Source organism: Oreochromis aureus, linkage group 8 (genome assembly GCF_013358895.1).
Source record: "Oreochromis aureus strain Israel breed Guangdong linkage group 8, ZZ_aureus, whole genome shotgun sequence".
Lineage (NCBI taxonomy): Eukaryota > Metazoa > Chordata > Actinopteri > Cichliformes > Cichlidae > Oreochromis > Oreochromis aureus.
In genome coordinates, this window is record NC_052949.1 from 5,234,015 (window position 1) to 5,250,858 (window position 16,844).

General features: G+C 43.7%; 1 protein-coding gene across 1 annotated transcript in view; it reads left to right on the forward strand.

The window, feature by feature from the left end:
* acsf2 (acyl-CoA synthetase family member 2) overlaps positions 1-16,844 on the forward strand; it is a 44,188-nt gene that overhangs the window by 3,339 nt on the left and 24,005 nt on the right. The window contains exons 2-6 of the mRNA XM_031759362.2: positions 109-304; positions 2,357-2,485; positions 3,055-3,108; positions 3,232-3,350; positions 3,858-4,020. Of these exons, the coding sequence (XP_031615222.1) occupies positions 109-304; positions 2,357-2,485; positions 3,055-3,108; positions 3,232-3,350; positions 3,858-4,020 (661 nt within the window). The remainder of the gene's footprint in view (positions 1-108; positions 305-2,356; positions 2,486-3,054; positions 3,109-3,231; positions 3,351-3,857; positions 4,021-16,844) is intronic.

Genomic DNA, 16,844 nt, shown 5'->3' on the forward strand with positions numbered 1-16,844 from the left:
CTCCTCACATACAAGGTTTCGAATGATCAGGCCCCATCTTATCATGTCATCTAAATTTTCCTGCAAAGCTTCCAGTGTCTGAAAATCTTACTCTTCTTTGCTTCACAGCGGCCTCCATGTGGACGGTCCACCCATCGTCCCCACTCTCACCACCAGCTATGTCCATGGCACGTCTTCCACTTCGCTGCTCCACATGACGGTAGCAGAGAGCCTGCAGAGGTCGGTGGAGCGCTGGCCCGACAGAGAGGCCATGGCTTTCCTACAAGATGGAGTCCGCAAGACCTTCGCACAGTTTCAACAAGATGTGAGTCCTTTACTTTAAAGCACGTAGAGCAAGTGTGTTATATTTATTTTAGATGGGGCGATCGTGGCTCAAGAGTTGGGAGCTCGCCTTGTAATTGGAAGGTTGCCGGTTCGAGCCCCGGCTTGGACACTCTCGGTGGTTGTGTCCTTGGGCAAGACACTTCACCCGTTGCCTACTGGTGGTGGTCAGAGGGCCCAGTGGCGCCAGTGTCCGGCAGCCTCGCCTCTGTCAGTGCGCCCCAGGGTGGCTGTGGCTACAATCACCAGTGTGTGAATGGGTGGATGACTGAATGTGTAAAGCGCTTTGGGGTCCTTAGGGAGTAGTAAAGCGCTATACAAATACAGGCCATTTACCATGATGGCTCGCATAAAGATCAGTTTGAGCTCAAGGTTGATGGAACAGTAATCAACTGCTTAATTATTTAATTTTCAGTTATTTAAAAAAAAAAAAACTCTGACTACTATCTGGACCAGTCAGGTGAAAGACATCCCTGTTCTACCCGACAACTGGATGTGCCATTTCCTGTTAAATTGTTTTTCTTGTTTAATGAACTAGAACAGCCCATTTTTGTATTTTATAGACTCTCATCACATGTGTTGTTTAATGTGGAAAACCACAAAATCTTGACAATATCTTTTTTTTTTTTTTTTTTTTTTTTTTTGCGTCAAAGTACTTGACCAGAATATTTGAAACATTGTTGCAAAGAAGAAAAAAGAAATCCATTGCATTGATAAATTGGGGTGATTTATTGAAAGCCATCCAGAAGAACTGGACCCTCTCGTGATCTGTTCACTCTTCCCTCAGAGTCCATGAATACGAGATGAAAGAGTTCTGTAGTCCCAGCATGTACTAGTTTATAAATCAGATCATAGCTCTTCTCTTCTAAAACCAAACCTGGACCCTTGATCACATCGATCTAAAAGGTCCCTCATGACCTCATGAAGATTTTCATGGTGTTGTCAGGTTTGCTGTTGACAGATTAAGTCTATCCATCCACGTGCTCGAGTTGATCAATTCAGGTCTCAGGTGGATTCTGTGAAATGTGCTGTCCAAGAAGCAAGGAGCACATATGGTTAATGGAGAAATTAATTTTCTTGTTTAGAGAATCTGCACATTTGCTCTTTGATTTTTCCTGCATTTTTACTTCTTTTAAAGACTACATCTTTAGATTTAAACAGGAACATTTGATTGCTGAGTAATCACTAGTTACATAAGTGATAACAGGAGCTTTAAACTGAGACTTCACAGCAAACTTTGACTCCTGCCTGAAAAGCACCTCTGCCACTGATGCCCTCGCCTTTTATTTCATCGTGTTTAGTGTAAACATGCAAGTCTAAAAGTCACTGGTCAAAGTCACAGCAGCACCACAGGCTGTTTGCATTAACTAGGCACACAGTACAATGCCAGTATGCCTTTTATGGCGCTACTTCTGCTCTACTTGGCAGCTCTGCTATGCTCTCCCTTCATGACATAAGAGAGAATGTGTTTGAGTTTCTGATATCTTCCTATGCTCGTCTCTGCCTGAGTGCTTATAGCAAAGCTAGAAAGGGGTTTTGAGTGAAGTTAAGATCCTCATGACAGGATCTTAATTGACTTGAGGCACATTATCCATTAAAAAAGAAAAACACTCTTTAATGTATGTAAAGTAGTAGCGGGTAGTTCCTGTATGTTTCAGCCAATCAGGTGTCTGCTGTGGCTCCTTCAGTCGTGCTGACTGTGCAGTCTGCACCTCTGCTGCTGCTATCAGAGGAAATGAGGACAGATCCTATTTCAGAGCTGAGCTGCCTGCAGCGTCCCCAAAACCTAACTTTACATAAATTACTTTAAACAGCTGTTTTCTTTATTTGAAAGGAAAAGGAAAAACTGTAGTTGTCACATGGAAATGTTGCTTTGCTTGTTGGCGTTTTCTCTGTAGCTTTTCACTATGACGTGTATGAAACATGGCAGATGGCTTTGTTGGTGGCGTAATGTAAAGCACAGTAATCTTTGGCCCTGCAGCATCCCCTGGATGTGTGATGGTCTCACTGCACCGACCTGTTTGTGTCTCTGCAGGTGGACCAGGCTGCAGCCGGGCTGCTGGCGCTCGGAATGAAGAAAGGAGACCGGCTCGGCATGTGGGGACCAAACACTTATGAGTGGGTCCTGTTCCAGTTTGCAACAGCCAAAGCTGGGATTATACTGGTGAGTCAAAGCTGGGCATGTCGCAGTATTGAGATTTGGTAAGCTTTGAAACTAAGCAGGGGCAGGTGACTTGTTAAAGATGCCTTCAGATACCTTGCGAGCATCACTTATGAGATTCTCATGTGCTTTCCAAAGTGTGGAAGACTGATTCAAAAGTTAACCAAACTTAAAGTGTGTTAAGGAAATCCTGTTCAGTGGGTCTAAGTTGTGGACTCCGATAAGCAGGAAACTAGATGGGAACTATATTTTCATGCTTTGTGCCACCTTAAATGTTTCCTGGAAAACCATGTCACCAACATGCAGCTCTACAGTGGCCTACCCACGAGCTGCATCTGCAACCACCGTCTCTGCAAAAGTCCCGTTGTGTGAGCCAGACGCCAAGAGGTGGCGTGGTCGGCCAGCCCTGACCCTCAAGAAGTTATTGATGAGGACACTGGACTGCAGATCAATACTTTCTGTCTGCCATACTTCACAGAGATGCCTGGAAGGACTGAAGATGATAAAGATGAAACTTAGTTTCTTAAAACCTCTAGTTTCTTCTTCTTCTTCTTAATGTTTACCTTCCACAGGTGGCTGTGAACCCAGCATACCAGGTGCAGGAGGTGGAGTTTGCCTTGCGGAAGGTGAGCAGTTTTTTTTCAGCCTGATTGTTTTTTATTTTTTTTAATTCTTGGACACAGAGACGCATGCATATGTGTGACACATGAAAGTTTAACTTCTCTGCTCCTGTTTTTTTTTTTTCGCAGGTTGGGTGCAAAGCTATAGTGTGCCCTATGCAGTTTAAAACCCTGAATTACTGCAACATGCTGAGGAAGATCTGTCCAGAAATCGAGACCTGCAGCCCAGGAGACATCAAGAGCAGCAGGTACAGATCACCTGTTAGCCCCTCAGATCGAAACGTAATGTTCCTGCAACCTTCCAAGCACGAAGGCTGCAGGTTTAACGGTTTAAAGATTATTGTGACTTGAACACTGGCCATGAGGCTGATTTGTATCCTTGGAAGAACCAAAGACGAGCTTTTCAAATTCAACTGTGGAGAGACGTGGTGGTTGGAGGCTTTTATAACAGAAGGTTTTACATTAAAACTGGTGCAAAAACATACATGCTTCATATGCTGATAGCTTCTTTACATTGGACATTGCAAGGCTTGCTGTTAATCATTTGGTTGGTTCAGTTCCTTTGAAATTAACTGATTTCTCCAGAACAAGTTGCTGTTGCTGTTGTCTGTTTACCTGACTGATACTCTTTACTTACAGCTTTGCCAACCATCAGATTTCCAGCGGTTAAACATTACAGCCTGACCGTCGTCTCTCTGGTTAGTCTGACCCTCTGGTTAGTCTGACCCTCTGGTTGTTTGCTTCCCTTCCACCAGACTCCCTGATCTCCGCTCTGTGATTGTTTTGGACAGCCGACAGCCGGGCATGCTTCACTTTGAAGACGTGATGCAGGCCGGCGGCAGTCAGCACATGCAGCAGCTTCAGGATCTGCAAAAGAAGATCTCGTTCGATGACCCCATAAACATCCAGTTCACTTCAGTAAGTGATCCACAGTCACTGCTGATGAGGGACTAACGTGTTCTCTTCCCACTGTGGCTGGATGGTTTATTTATTTTTGGCATGCAAAAGATTTTGTTGCCACTGGAAATATTTCAGAGTTCAACAAGTAATCATTATAAGATGTTAAACGACCTGCTGCAAGGTCATTAAAACTTTGAATGTTAGTAAAGTTTAAACTGGTGAGTTAAAGATTCACACACTATACAGCTGTAATGAAGGGGGAAACTATCCACAGAGAACAAACTGTTTTTGTTAGAGGTGGTAAAGAATTTTTTTCATGTCCAAAGTTTGGTGCTTTAACATTCACGTGTGTGGTGGCTGACCAAGAAGCAACCTCCAGAGATTCAAGAATAGAGCTGAGATTCTTGTTGACCAGATCCCACCCACAAGGATGCTGCTAATAATCCATAGTGTTGTAATCTCCCAGGGAAGATAGGAAAGGATGGTCCATGTCCCTCCATGGATATGCCTCTGCAGACCAATGTTCCCTCTAATTTTTCATGTGTCTGAGCGAACACACAAACTCCCTGAGCGGACACTTGGACCACTGTGAGCGACATCAGACGTGTGCACTGTGGTCACGCCAGCATCTAATCCATCCAAGTTACATGGTTTATTAAAATTACATTTATGTTAGACTACTTTTAATTAACTGCTTTAGCCCACTTACAATGAAAATTTAAAAAATCCTGTTCATGACCTGCGTAGTACGTTAACACTATTGGAAGTAAAAATAACTTGAACTCCAATTTTGAAAACACAACTTTCTTTCTTTTCTTTTCTTTTTTCTTTTCCATAAAGCTCTGACTTGTATTATGAGTCTGTGGTCTGGGAGAGAGTCTGTAACTCTCTGTCTGCCAAATACAGTATATAATGACCAATGCTGGGCAATTAATTACCAGGTCTGGTGAAAAATTTTGTATTTTAATGGTTTTACATATGAGCATTGGGAAATGGCTCTGTAGCGCCACCTATGCCTTGTTAAATGCAGCCCTACGAACACATCGTTTTAGCTACATGTATGAAATTTGGCACACATGTGTATCATGCCAAGACGAACAAAAAAGTCAGTGGGACCATTGACGCAAACCCAACAGGAAGTCCGCCATTTGCAAGTGAAGGTGACATTTTGGCTCTAATTTTGCCATTTCCATGCCTCGAACTTTTGCGAACTCCTCATTGGAATTTCATCGTACAAGCTTCATATTTGGTCAGTGTCAACTACACACCTGGGCCATGTTAAATTGCGGAGCTTTTGAGTTTTCGGGATACGGTGAGGCCGTGGCGCCACGGCGAATTTCGATGACTCGCCATGAAAATCTTATTGCCTCTCGTTCTGTCATACATTGTCCGACCTTGACCAAAGTGAACACATATGATAAGGCTCCACCCCTGAACATATTTCAACTGCCATATTTGACATCAGGTACAGCGCCACCTAGTGGGAACAGGAAATGTCATGTTTTACACTTTGGGGCACAGTATTGTAATGGGTGACATCTGCAGCCTCAAATTTCTCCAGGAAAGCCTTAAGGAGTTGGTCTTGGGTTACAGTGAAAACTGTGAGTTTTCGCTGAAGGGTGTGACTCCCAGCAGCATGGCGAACATTGATGTCTCGCCATGAAGAAACAAATTAGTGTAACTCAATGAAATCCAATCTGATCAGTACCAGATTTTACAGGGATGATGTCAGACCCGCCCTGAACAGATTGATATGCCCATTGTCAGGAATACGTAGAGCGCCACCTAGTGGCACCAGGAAATGTCATGTCTTTCACTTTGTTGTACTGATTTTCACAGGTTCATCGTGGCCACCTCAAAAGCCGTGAGTATCACCATCAGTCCTTCATGATGCTTCTGTGCGAAAATTGTGACTTTAAACTGAACGGCGCACCCTGGTCGCAAGGCGGTTCACCATGAAAGACGGTGGCTTTTGAGGGGCTTGGAAATTTTAAAAGTCTTGGAATTTGGCGCACACCTCCAATGTGATGAGGGCTTTGTTGTTATCTGATCATTTTCCTTGAATAGTGCAAAATGGCTCCACAGCGCCCCTACAAAATTTCAAAACATCAGCCCCTGCTCTGTGTTTTATTTATAAGTCTGAAACCTGGTAAGCTTATGGAGGATATCAAGATGTACAAAAAGTCTCTTGGAGCAATATCCCAAATCCAACAGGAAGTCAGCCATTTTAAAATTAAGGTGTAATTTTAGCCACTTTTTCGCCTCTTTTCAGGCCTCATACTTTGACAAACTCCTCCAAGGGATTTCATCAGATTAACCCGATCTCCTGTGTGTGGAATCTAAAGACCTTTGTGATGTTAAATTGCGAAGCTTTTACGCTCAGGGAAACAGGGTGGCCATGGCGGCACGTGGAGTTTCAATCCTCGCCAAAAGGAGTAATCTGCTGTCACTCAAAAACACAATGTCCAATCTCTCCCAAAGTTCGCAGGCGTGATGAGACTCAAGGTCGGAAATGTTTGTTATCCCATTTGTCAGTAATGGTTAGAGCGCCACCTAGTGGGACGACTATAATAACGGTTGAATGAGATGAAATTTTAGCTGGTGGTTAAATACATGAATTCCATCAATGTGACATCAGATCGGAAGCACTGGTTTTAGGTGTTGGGCTTGGCTCGACGCTACCGGGGTGCGAGGGCCCTCATATCGCTGCTTGCAGCTTTAATTATTAGGGCCCGAGCACTTGAGTCTTGAAGGCCCTATTGTATCTGCTCCGTTTCTTATTAGGCCCGAGCACTGAGAGTGCGAAGGCCCTATTGTATCTGCTCCGTTTCTTCTTCTTCATTATTATTATTATTATTATTATTATTATTATTATTATTATTATTATTCAGGCAAAAGAAGGGCCTTTTTGAGGGCTTTAACATGCTCGAAAACTCTTGGAATTTTGCACACATGCCAGGTCTGGTGAAAATTTTGTATTTTAATGGTTTTACATATGAGCATTGGGAAATGGCTCTGTAGCGCCACCTATGCCTTGTTAAATGCAGCCCTACGAACACATCGTTTTAGCTACATGTATGAAATTTGGCACACATGTGTATCATGCCAAGACGAACAAAAAAGTCAGTGGGACCATTGACGCAAACCCAACAGGAAGTCCGCCATTTGGAAGTGAAGGTGACATTTTGGCTCTAATTTTGCCATTTCCATGCCTCGAACTTTTGCGAACTCCTCATTGGAATTTCATTGTACAAGCTTCATATTTGGTCAGTGTCAACTACACACCTGGGCCATGTTAAATTGCGGAGCTTTTGAGTTTTCGGGATACGGTGAGGCCGTGGCGCCACGGCGAATTTCGATGACTCGCCATGAAAATCTTATTGCCTCTCGTTCTGTCATACATTGTCCGACCTTGACCAAAGTGGACACATATGATAAGGCTCCAGCCCTGAACATATTTCAACTGCCATATTTGACATCAGGTACAGCGCCACCTAGTGGGAACAGGAAATGTCATGTTTTACACTTTGGGGTACAGTATTGTAATGGGTGACATCTGCAGCCTCAAATTTCTCCAGGAAAGCCTTAAGGAGTTGGTCTTGGGTTACAGAGAAAACTGTGAGTTTTCGCTGAAGGGTGTGACCCCAGCAGCATGGCGAACATTGAGGTCTCGCCATGAAGAAACAAATTAGTGTAACTCAATGAAATCCAATCTGATCAGTACCAGATTTTACAGGGATGATGTCAGACCCGCCCTGAACAGATTGATGTGCCCATTGTCAGGAATACGTAGAGCGCCACCTAGTGGCACCAGGAAATGTCATGTCTTTCATTTTGTTGTACTGATTTTCACAGGTTCATCGTGGCCACCTCAAAAGCGGTGAGTATCACCATCAGTCCTTCATGATGCTTCTGTGCGAAAATTGTGACTTTAAACTGAACGGCGCACCCTGGTGGCAACGCTGTTCACCATGAAAGACGAAGTGGCTTTTGAGGGGCTTGGAAATTTTAAAAGTCTTGGAATTTGGCCCAAACCTCCAATGTGATGAGGGCTTTGTTGTTATGTGATCATTTTCCTTGAATAGTGCAAAATGGCTCCACAGCGCCCCCTACAAAATTTCAAAACATCAGCCCCTGCTCTGTGTTTTATTTATAAGTCTGAAACCTGGTAAGCTTATGGAGGATATCAAGATGTACAAAAAGTCTCTTGGAGCAATATCCCAAATCCAACAGGAAGTCAGCCATTTTAAAATTAATGTGTAATGTTAGCCACTTTTTCGCCTCTTTTCAGGCCTCATACTTTGACGAACTCCTCCAAGGGATTTCATCAGATTAACCCGATCTCCTGTGTGTGGAATCTAAAGACCTTTGTGATGTTAAATTGCGAAGCTTTTTACGTTCAGGGAAACGGGTGGCCATGGCGGCACGTGGAGTTTCAATCCTCGCCAAAAAGCAGTAATCTGCTGTCACTCAAAACACAATGTCCAATCTCTCCCAAAGTTCGCAGGCGTGATGAGACTCAAGGTCGGAAATGTTTGTTATCCCATTTGTCAGTAATGGTTAGAGCGCCACCTAGTGGGACGACTATAATAATGATTGAATGAGATGAATCGTTAGCTGGTGGTTCTAGGCATGAATTCCATCAATGTGACATCAGATCGGACGTGCTGGTTGTAGGTGTTGGGCGTGGCTCGACGTGCCGGGGTGCGAGGGCCCTCATAACGCTGCTTGCAGCTTTAATTATTATTATTATTATTATTATTATTATTATTCAGGCAAAACAAGGGCCTTTTTGAGGGCTTTAACATGCTCGAAAACTCTTGAAATTTTACACACATGCCAGGTCTGGTGAAAAATTTCGTATTTTAATGGTTTTACATATGAGCACTGGGAAATGGCTCTAGAGCGCCACCTATGCGCTGTTAAATGCAGCCTTACGACCACATCGTTTGGGCTACATCTATGAAATCTGGCACACATGTGTATCATGCCGAGACAAACAAAAAAGTCTGTGGCCACATATGACGCAAACCCAACAGGAAGTCCGCAATTTAGAAGTGAAGGTGACATTTTGGCTCTAATTTTGCCATTTCCATGCCTCGAACTTTTGCGAACTCCTCATTGGAATTTCATCGTACAAGCTTCATATTTGGTCAGTGTCAACTACACACCTGGGCCATGTTAAATTGCGGAGCTTTTGAGTTTTCGGGTTACTGTGAGGCCGTGGCGCCACGGCGAATTTCGATGACTCGCCATGAAAATCTTATTGCCTCTCGTTCTGTCATACATTGTCCGACCTTGACCAAAGTGGACACATATGATAAGGCTCCACCCCTGAACATATTTCAACTGCCATATTTGACATCAGGTACAGCGCCACCTAGTGGGAACAGGAAATGTCATGTTTTACACTTTGGGGTACAGTATTGTAATGGGTGACATCTGCAGCCTCAAATTTCTCCAGGAAAGCCTTAAGGAGTTGGTCTTGGGTTACAGAGAAAACTGTGAGTTTTCGCTGAAGGGTGTGACCCCAGCAGCATGGGCGAACATTGAGGTCTCGCCATGAAGAAACAAATTAGTGTAACTCAATGAAATCCAATGTGATCAGTACCAGATTTTACAGGGATGATGTCAGACCCGCCCTGAACAGATTGATATGCCCATTGTCAGGAATACGTAGAGCGCCACCTAGTGGCACCAGGAAATGTCATGTCTTTCATGTTGTTGTACTGATTTTCACAGGCTCATCGTGGCCACCTCAAAAGCGGTGAATATCACCATCAGTCCCTCTTGATGCTTCAGTGAGAAAATTGTGACTATAAACTGAACGGCGCACCCTGGTGGCAACGCAGTTCACCATGAAAGATGAAGTGGCTTTTGAGGGGCTTGAAAAGTTTAAAAAGTCTTGAAATTTGGCGCACACCTCTAATGTGATGAGGGATTTCTTTTTATATGTTCATTTTCCTTGAATAGTGCAAAATGGCTCCACAGCGCCCCCTACAAAATTTCAAAACAACAGCCCCTGCTCTGTGTTTTATGTATGAGTTTGAAACCTGGCAAGCTTATTGGAGATATCAAGATGTACAAAAAGTCTCTTGGAGCAATATCCCAAATCCAACAGGAAGTCAGCCATTTTAAAATTAATGTGTAAATTTGGCGACATTTTCCCTCTTTTCAGGCCTCATACTTTGACGAACTCCTCCAAGGGATTTCATTAGATTTACGCGATCTCCTGTGTGTGGAATCTAAAGACCTTTGTGATGTTAAATTGCGAAGCTTTTTACGTTCAGGGAAACGGGGTGGTCATGGCGGCACGTGGAGTTTCAATCACTCGCCAAAAGCAGTAACCTGCTGTCGCTCAAAAACACAATGTCCAATCTCTCCCAAAGGTCGCAGACGTGATGAGACTCGAGCTCGGAAATGTTTGTTATGCCATTTGTCAGTAATGGTTAGAGCGCCACCTAGTGGGACGACTATAATAATGGTTGAATGAGATGAAATTTTAGCTGGTGGTTAAATGCATGAATTCCATCAATGTGACATCAGATCGGAAGCGCTGGTTTTAGGTGTTGGGCTTGGCTCGACGCGCCGGGTGCGAGGGCCCTCATATCGCTGCTTGCAGCTTTAATTATTATTATTATTATTATTATTATTATTATTATTATTATCGGCAAATGAATCGGCCTTTTGAGGGCCTAAACATGCTCGAAAACTCATGAAATTTTGCAGACTCGTCAGGTCTGGTGAAAATTTACGTATTTTAATGTCCGTAGACATGTCCAGGGAAAATTGGCTCAGTAGCGCCACCTAGAAAAATGAGAGAAACGCGAGCCCCGAGATGGGTATGACCTACATGTATAAAACTCGAACACATATCTAACGTTCGGAGACGCACATAAAAGTCTATTATGGCCATGTCCTAAACCCAACAGGAAGTCCGCCATTTGGAAGTGAAGGTGACATTTTGGCTCTAATTTTGCCATTTCCATGCCTCGAACTTTTGCGAACTCCTCATTGGAATTTCATCGTACAAGCTTCATATTTGGTCAGTCTCAACTACACACCTGGGCCATGTTAAATTGCGGAGCTTTTGAGTTTTCGGGTTACTGTGAGGCCGTGGCGCCACGGCGAATTTCGATGACTCGCCATGAAAATCTTATTGCCTCTCGTTCTGTCATACATTGTCCGACCTTGACCAAAGTGGACACATATGATAAGGCTCCACCCCTGAACATATTTCAACTGCCATATTTGACATCAGGGACAGCGCCACCTAGTGGGAACAGGAAATGTCATGTTTTACACTTTGGGGTACAGTATTGTAATGGGTGACATCTGCAGCCTCAAATTTCTCCAGGAAAGCCTTAAGGAGTTGGTCTTGGGTTACAGAGAAAACTGTGAGTTTTCGCTGAAGGGTGTGACCCCAGCTGCATGGCGAACATTGAGGTCTCGCCATGAAGAAACAAATTAGTGTAACTCAATGAAATCCAATCTGATCAGTACCAGATTTTACAGGGATGATGTCAGACCCGCCCTGAACAGATTGATATGCCCATTGTCAGGAATACGTAGAGCGCCACCTAGTGGCAACAGGAAATGTCATGTCTTTCATTTTGTTGTACTGATTTTCACAGGTTCATCGTGGCCACCTCAAAAGCGGTGAATATTAACATCAGTCCCTCGTGATGCTTCAGTGAGAAAATTGTGACTTTAAACTGAACGGCGCACCCTGGTGGCATCGCGGTTCACCATGACCAATGAAGTGGCTTTTGAGGGGCTTGGAAAGTTTAAAAGTCTTGAAAATTGGCGCACACCTCTAATGTGATGAGGGATTTCTTTTATATGTTCATTTTCCTTGAACAGCGCAAAATGGCTCCACAGCGCCCCCTACAAAATTTCAAAACAACAGCCCCTGCTCTGTGTTTTATGTATGAGGTTGAAACCTGGCAAGCTTATTGGAGATATCAAGATGTACAAAAAGTCTCTTGGAGCAATATCCCAAATCCAACAGGAAGTCAGCCATTTTAAAATCAATGTGTAAATTTGGCGACATTTTCCCCTCTTTTCAGGCCTCATACTTTGACGAACTCCTCCAAGGGATTTCATTAGATTTACGCGATCTCCTGTGTGTGGAATCTAAAGACCTTGGTGATGTTAAATTGCGAAGCTTTTACGCTCAGGGAAACGGGTGGTCATGGCGGCACGTGGAGTTTCAATCACCGCCAAAAAGCAGTAACCTGCTGTCGCTCAAAAACACAATGTCCAATCTCTCCCAAAGGTCGCAGGCGTGATGAGACTCGAGCTCGGAAATGTTTGTTATGCCATTTGTCAGTAATGGTTAGCGCGCCACCTAGTGGGACGACTATAATAATGGTTGAATGAGATGAAATTTTAGCTGGTGGTTAAATGCATGAATTCCATCAATGTGACATCAGATCGGAAGCGCTGGTTGTACGTGTTGGGCGTGGCTCGACGCCGCCGGGTGCGAGGGCCCTCATATCGCTGCTTGCAGCTTTAATTAGGGCCCGAGCACTTCGAAAAGCGAAGGCCCTATTGTATCTGCTCCGTTTCTTATTATTATTATTATTATTATTATTATTATTATTATTATTATTATTATTATTTCGCAAATGAATCGGCCTTTTGAGGGCCTAAACATGCTCGAAAACTCATGAAATTTTGCAGACTCGTCAGGTCTGGTGAAAATTTACGTATTTTAATGTCCGTGAGACATGTCCAGGGAAAATTGGCTCAGTAGCGCCACCTAGAAAAATGAGAAACGCGAGCCCCGAGATGGGTATGACCTACATGTATAAAACTCGAACACATATCTAACGCTCGGGAGACGCACATAAAAGTCTATTATGGCCATGTCCTAAACCCAACAGGAAGTCCGCCATTTGGAAGTGAAGGTGACATTTTGGCTCTAATTTTGCCATTTCCATGCCTCGAACTTTTGCGAACTCCTCATTGGAATTTCATCGCACAAGCTTCATATTTGGTCAGTCTCAACTACACACCTGGGCCATGTTAAATTGCGGAGCTTTTGAGTTTTCGGGTTACTGTGAGGTCGTGGCGCCACGGCGAATTTCGATGACTCGCCATGAAAATCTTATTGCCTCTCGTTCTGTCATACATTGTCCGACCTTGACCAAAGTTGACACATATGATAAGGCTCCACCCCTGAACATATTTCAACTGCCATATTTGACATCAGGGACAGCGCCACCTAGTGGGAACAGGAAATGTCATGTTTTACACTTTGGGGTACAGTATTGTAATGGGTGACATCTGCAGCCTCAAATTTCTCCAGGAAAGCCTTAAGGAGTTGGTCTTGGGTTACACAGAGAAAACTGTGAGTTTTCGCTGAAGGGTGTGACCCAGCAGCATGGCGAACATTGAGGTCTCGCCATGAAGAAACAAATTAGTGTAACTCAATGAAATCCAATCTGATCAGTACCAGATTTTACAGGGATGATGTCAGACCCGCCCTGAACAGATTGATATGCCCATTGTCAGGAATACGTAGAGCGCCACCTAGTGGCACCAGGAAATGTCATGTCTTTCATTTTGTTGTACTGATTTTCACAGGTTCATCGTGGCCACCTCAAAAGCGGTGAATATCACCATCAGTCCCTCTTGATGCTTCAGTGAGAAAATTGTGACTATAAACTGAACGGCGCACCCTGGTGGCAACGCAGTTCACCATGAAAGATGAAGTGGCTTTTGAGGGGCTTGAAAAGTTTAAAAGTCTTGAAATTTGGCGCACACCTCTAATGTGATGAGGATTTGTTTTTATATGTTCATTTTCCTTGAACAGCGCAAAATGGCTCCACAGCGCCCCCTACAAAAATTTCAAAACAACAGCCCCTGCTCTGTGTTTTATGTATGAGTTTGAAACCTGGCAAGCTTATTGGAGATATCAAGATGTACAAAAAGTCTCTTGGAGCAGTATCCCAAATCCAACAGGAAGTCAGCCATTTTAAAATTAATGTGTAAATTTGGCGACATTTTCCCTCTTTTCAGGCCTCATACTTTGACGAACTCCTCCAAGGGATTTCATTAGATTTACGTGATCTCCTGTGTGTGGAATCTAAAGACCTTTGTGATGTTAAATTGCGAAGCTTTTACGTTCAGGGAAACGGGGTGGTCATGGCGGCACGTGGAGTTTCAATCACTCGCCAAAAGCAGTAACCTGCTGTCGCTCAAAAACACAATGTCCAATCTCTCCCAAAGGTCGCAGGCGTGATGAGACTCGAGCTCGGAAATGTTTGTTATGCCATTTGTCAGCAATGGTTAGAGCGCCACCTAGTGGGACGACTATAATAATGGTTGAATGAGATGAAATTTAGCTGGTGGTTAAATGCATGAATTCCATCAATGTGACATCAGATCGGAAGCGCTGGTTTTAGGTGTTGGGCTTGGCTCGACGCTACGGGTGCGAGGGCCCTCATATCGCTGCTTGCAGCTTTAATTAGGGCCCGAGCACCGAGAGTGCGAAGGCCCTATTGTATCTGCTCTGTTTATTATTATTATTATTATTATTATTATTATTATTATTTTTTCATTGAAATGAATTGCCTTTTTGAGGGCTTTAACATGCTCAAAAACTCATGAAATTTTGCACATATGCCAGATCTGGTGAAAAATTTTGTATTTTAATGGTTTTATATATGAGCACTGGGAAATGACTCTGTAGCGCCACCTATGCCTTGTTAAATGCAGCCCTACCAACACATCTTTTGAGCTACATGTATGAAATTTGGCACACATGTGTATCATGCCAAGACGAACAAAAAAGTCAGTGGGACCATTGACGCAAATCCAACAGGAAGTCCGCCATTTTGGATTGAAGTTGACATTTTGGCTCTAATTTTGCCATTTCCATGCCTCGAACTTTTTCGAACTCCTCCTTGGAATTTGGTCGTATAAGCTTCATCTTTGGTCAGTTTCAACTACACACCTGGGCCATGTTAAATTGCGGAGCTTTTGAGTTTTCGCGATACTGTGAGGCCGTGGCGCCACGGCAAATTTCGATGACTCGCCATGAAAATCTTATTGTCTCTCATTCCCTCATACATGGTCCGACATGGACCAAAAAGCACACATATGATAAGGCTCCAGCCCTGAACATATTTTAACTGCCATATTTGACACCAGGGACAGCGCCACCTAGTGGGAACAGGAAGTGTCATGTTTTACACTTTGGGGTACAGTATTGTGATGGGTGACATTTGCAGCCTCAAATTTCTCCAGGAAAGCCTTAAGGAGTTGGTCTTGGGTTACAGTGAAAACTGTGACTTTTCGCGAAAGGGTGTGACCCCTGCAGCATGGCGAACTTTGATGTCTCGCCATGAAGAAACAAATTAGTATAACTCAATGAAATCCGGTCTGATCAGTACCAGACTTTAAAGGGATGATGTCAGACCCGCCCTGAACAGATTGATATGCGCATTGTCAGGAATACGTAGAGCGCCACCTAGTGGCAACAGGAAATGTCGTGTCTTTCATTTTGTTGTACTGATTTTCACGGGTTCATCGTGGCCACCTCAAAAGCGGTGAATATCACCATCCATCCTTCATGATGCTTCAGTGAGAAAATTGTGACTTTAAACTGAACGGCGCACCCTGGTGGCAACGCGGTTCACCATGAATAATGAAGTGGCTTTTGAGGGGCTTGAAAATTTAAAAAAGTCTTGGAATTTGGCCCAAACCTCCAATGTGATGAGGGCTTTGTTGTTATGTGATCATTTTCCTTGAATAGTGCAAAATGGCTCCACAGCGCCCCCTACAAAATTTCAAAACATCAGCCCCTGCTCTGTGTTTTATTTATAAGTCTGAAACCTGGTAAGCTTATGGAGGATATCAAGATGTACAAAAAAGTCTCTTGGAGCAATATCCCAAATCCAACAGGAAGTCAGCCATTTTAAAATTAAGGTGTAATTTTAGCCACTTTTTCGCCTCTTTTCAGGCCTCATACTTTGACGAACTCCTCCAAGGGATTTCATCAGATTAACCCAATCTCCTGTGTGTGGAATCTAAAGACCTTTGTGATGTTAAATTGCGAAGCTTTTTACGTTCAGGGAAACGGGGTGGCCATGGCGGCACGTGGAGTTTCAATCCCTCGCCAAAAAGCAGTAATCTGCTGTCACTCAAAAACACAATGTCCAATCTCTCCCAAAGTTCGCAGGGCGTGATGAGACTCAAGGTCGGAAATGTTTGTTATCCCATTTGTCAGTAATGGTTAGAGCGCCACCTAGTGGGACGATTATAATAATGATTGAATGAGATGAATCGTTAGCTGGTGGTTCTAGGCATGAATTCCATCAATGTGACATCAGATCGGAAGTGCTGGTTGTAGGTGTTGGGCGTGGCCCGACGTGCCGGGGTGCGAGGGCCCTCATAACGCTGCTTGCAGCTTTAATTATTATTATTATTATTATTTCGGCAAATGAATCGGCCTTTTGAGGGCCTAAACATGCTCAAAAACTCATGAAATTTTGCACACGCCAGGTCTGGTGAAAATTTACGTATTTTAATGTCCGTAGACATGTCCAGGGAAAATTGGCTCAGTAGCGCCACCTAGAAAAATGAGAAACGCGAGCCCCGAGATGGGTATGACCTACATGTATAAAACTCGAACACATATCTAACGTTCGGAGACGCACAAAAAGTCTATTATGGCCATGTCCTAAACCCAACAGGAAGTCCGCCATTTGGAAGTGAAGGTGACATTTTGGCTCTAATTTTGCCATTTCCATGCCTCGAACTTTTGCGAACTCCTCATTGGAATTTCATCGCACAAGCTTCATATTTGGTCAGTGTCAACTACACACCTGCGC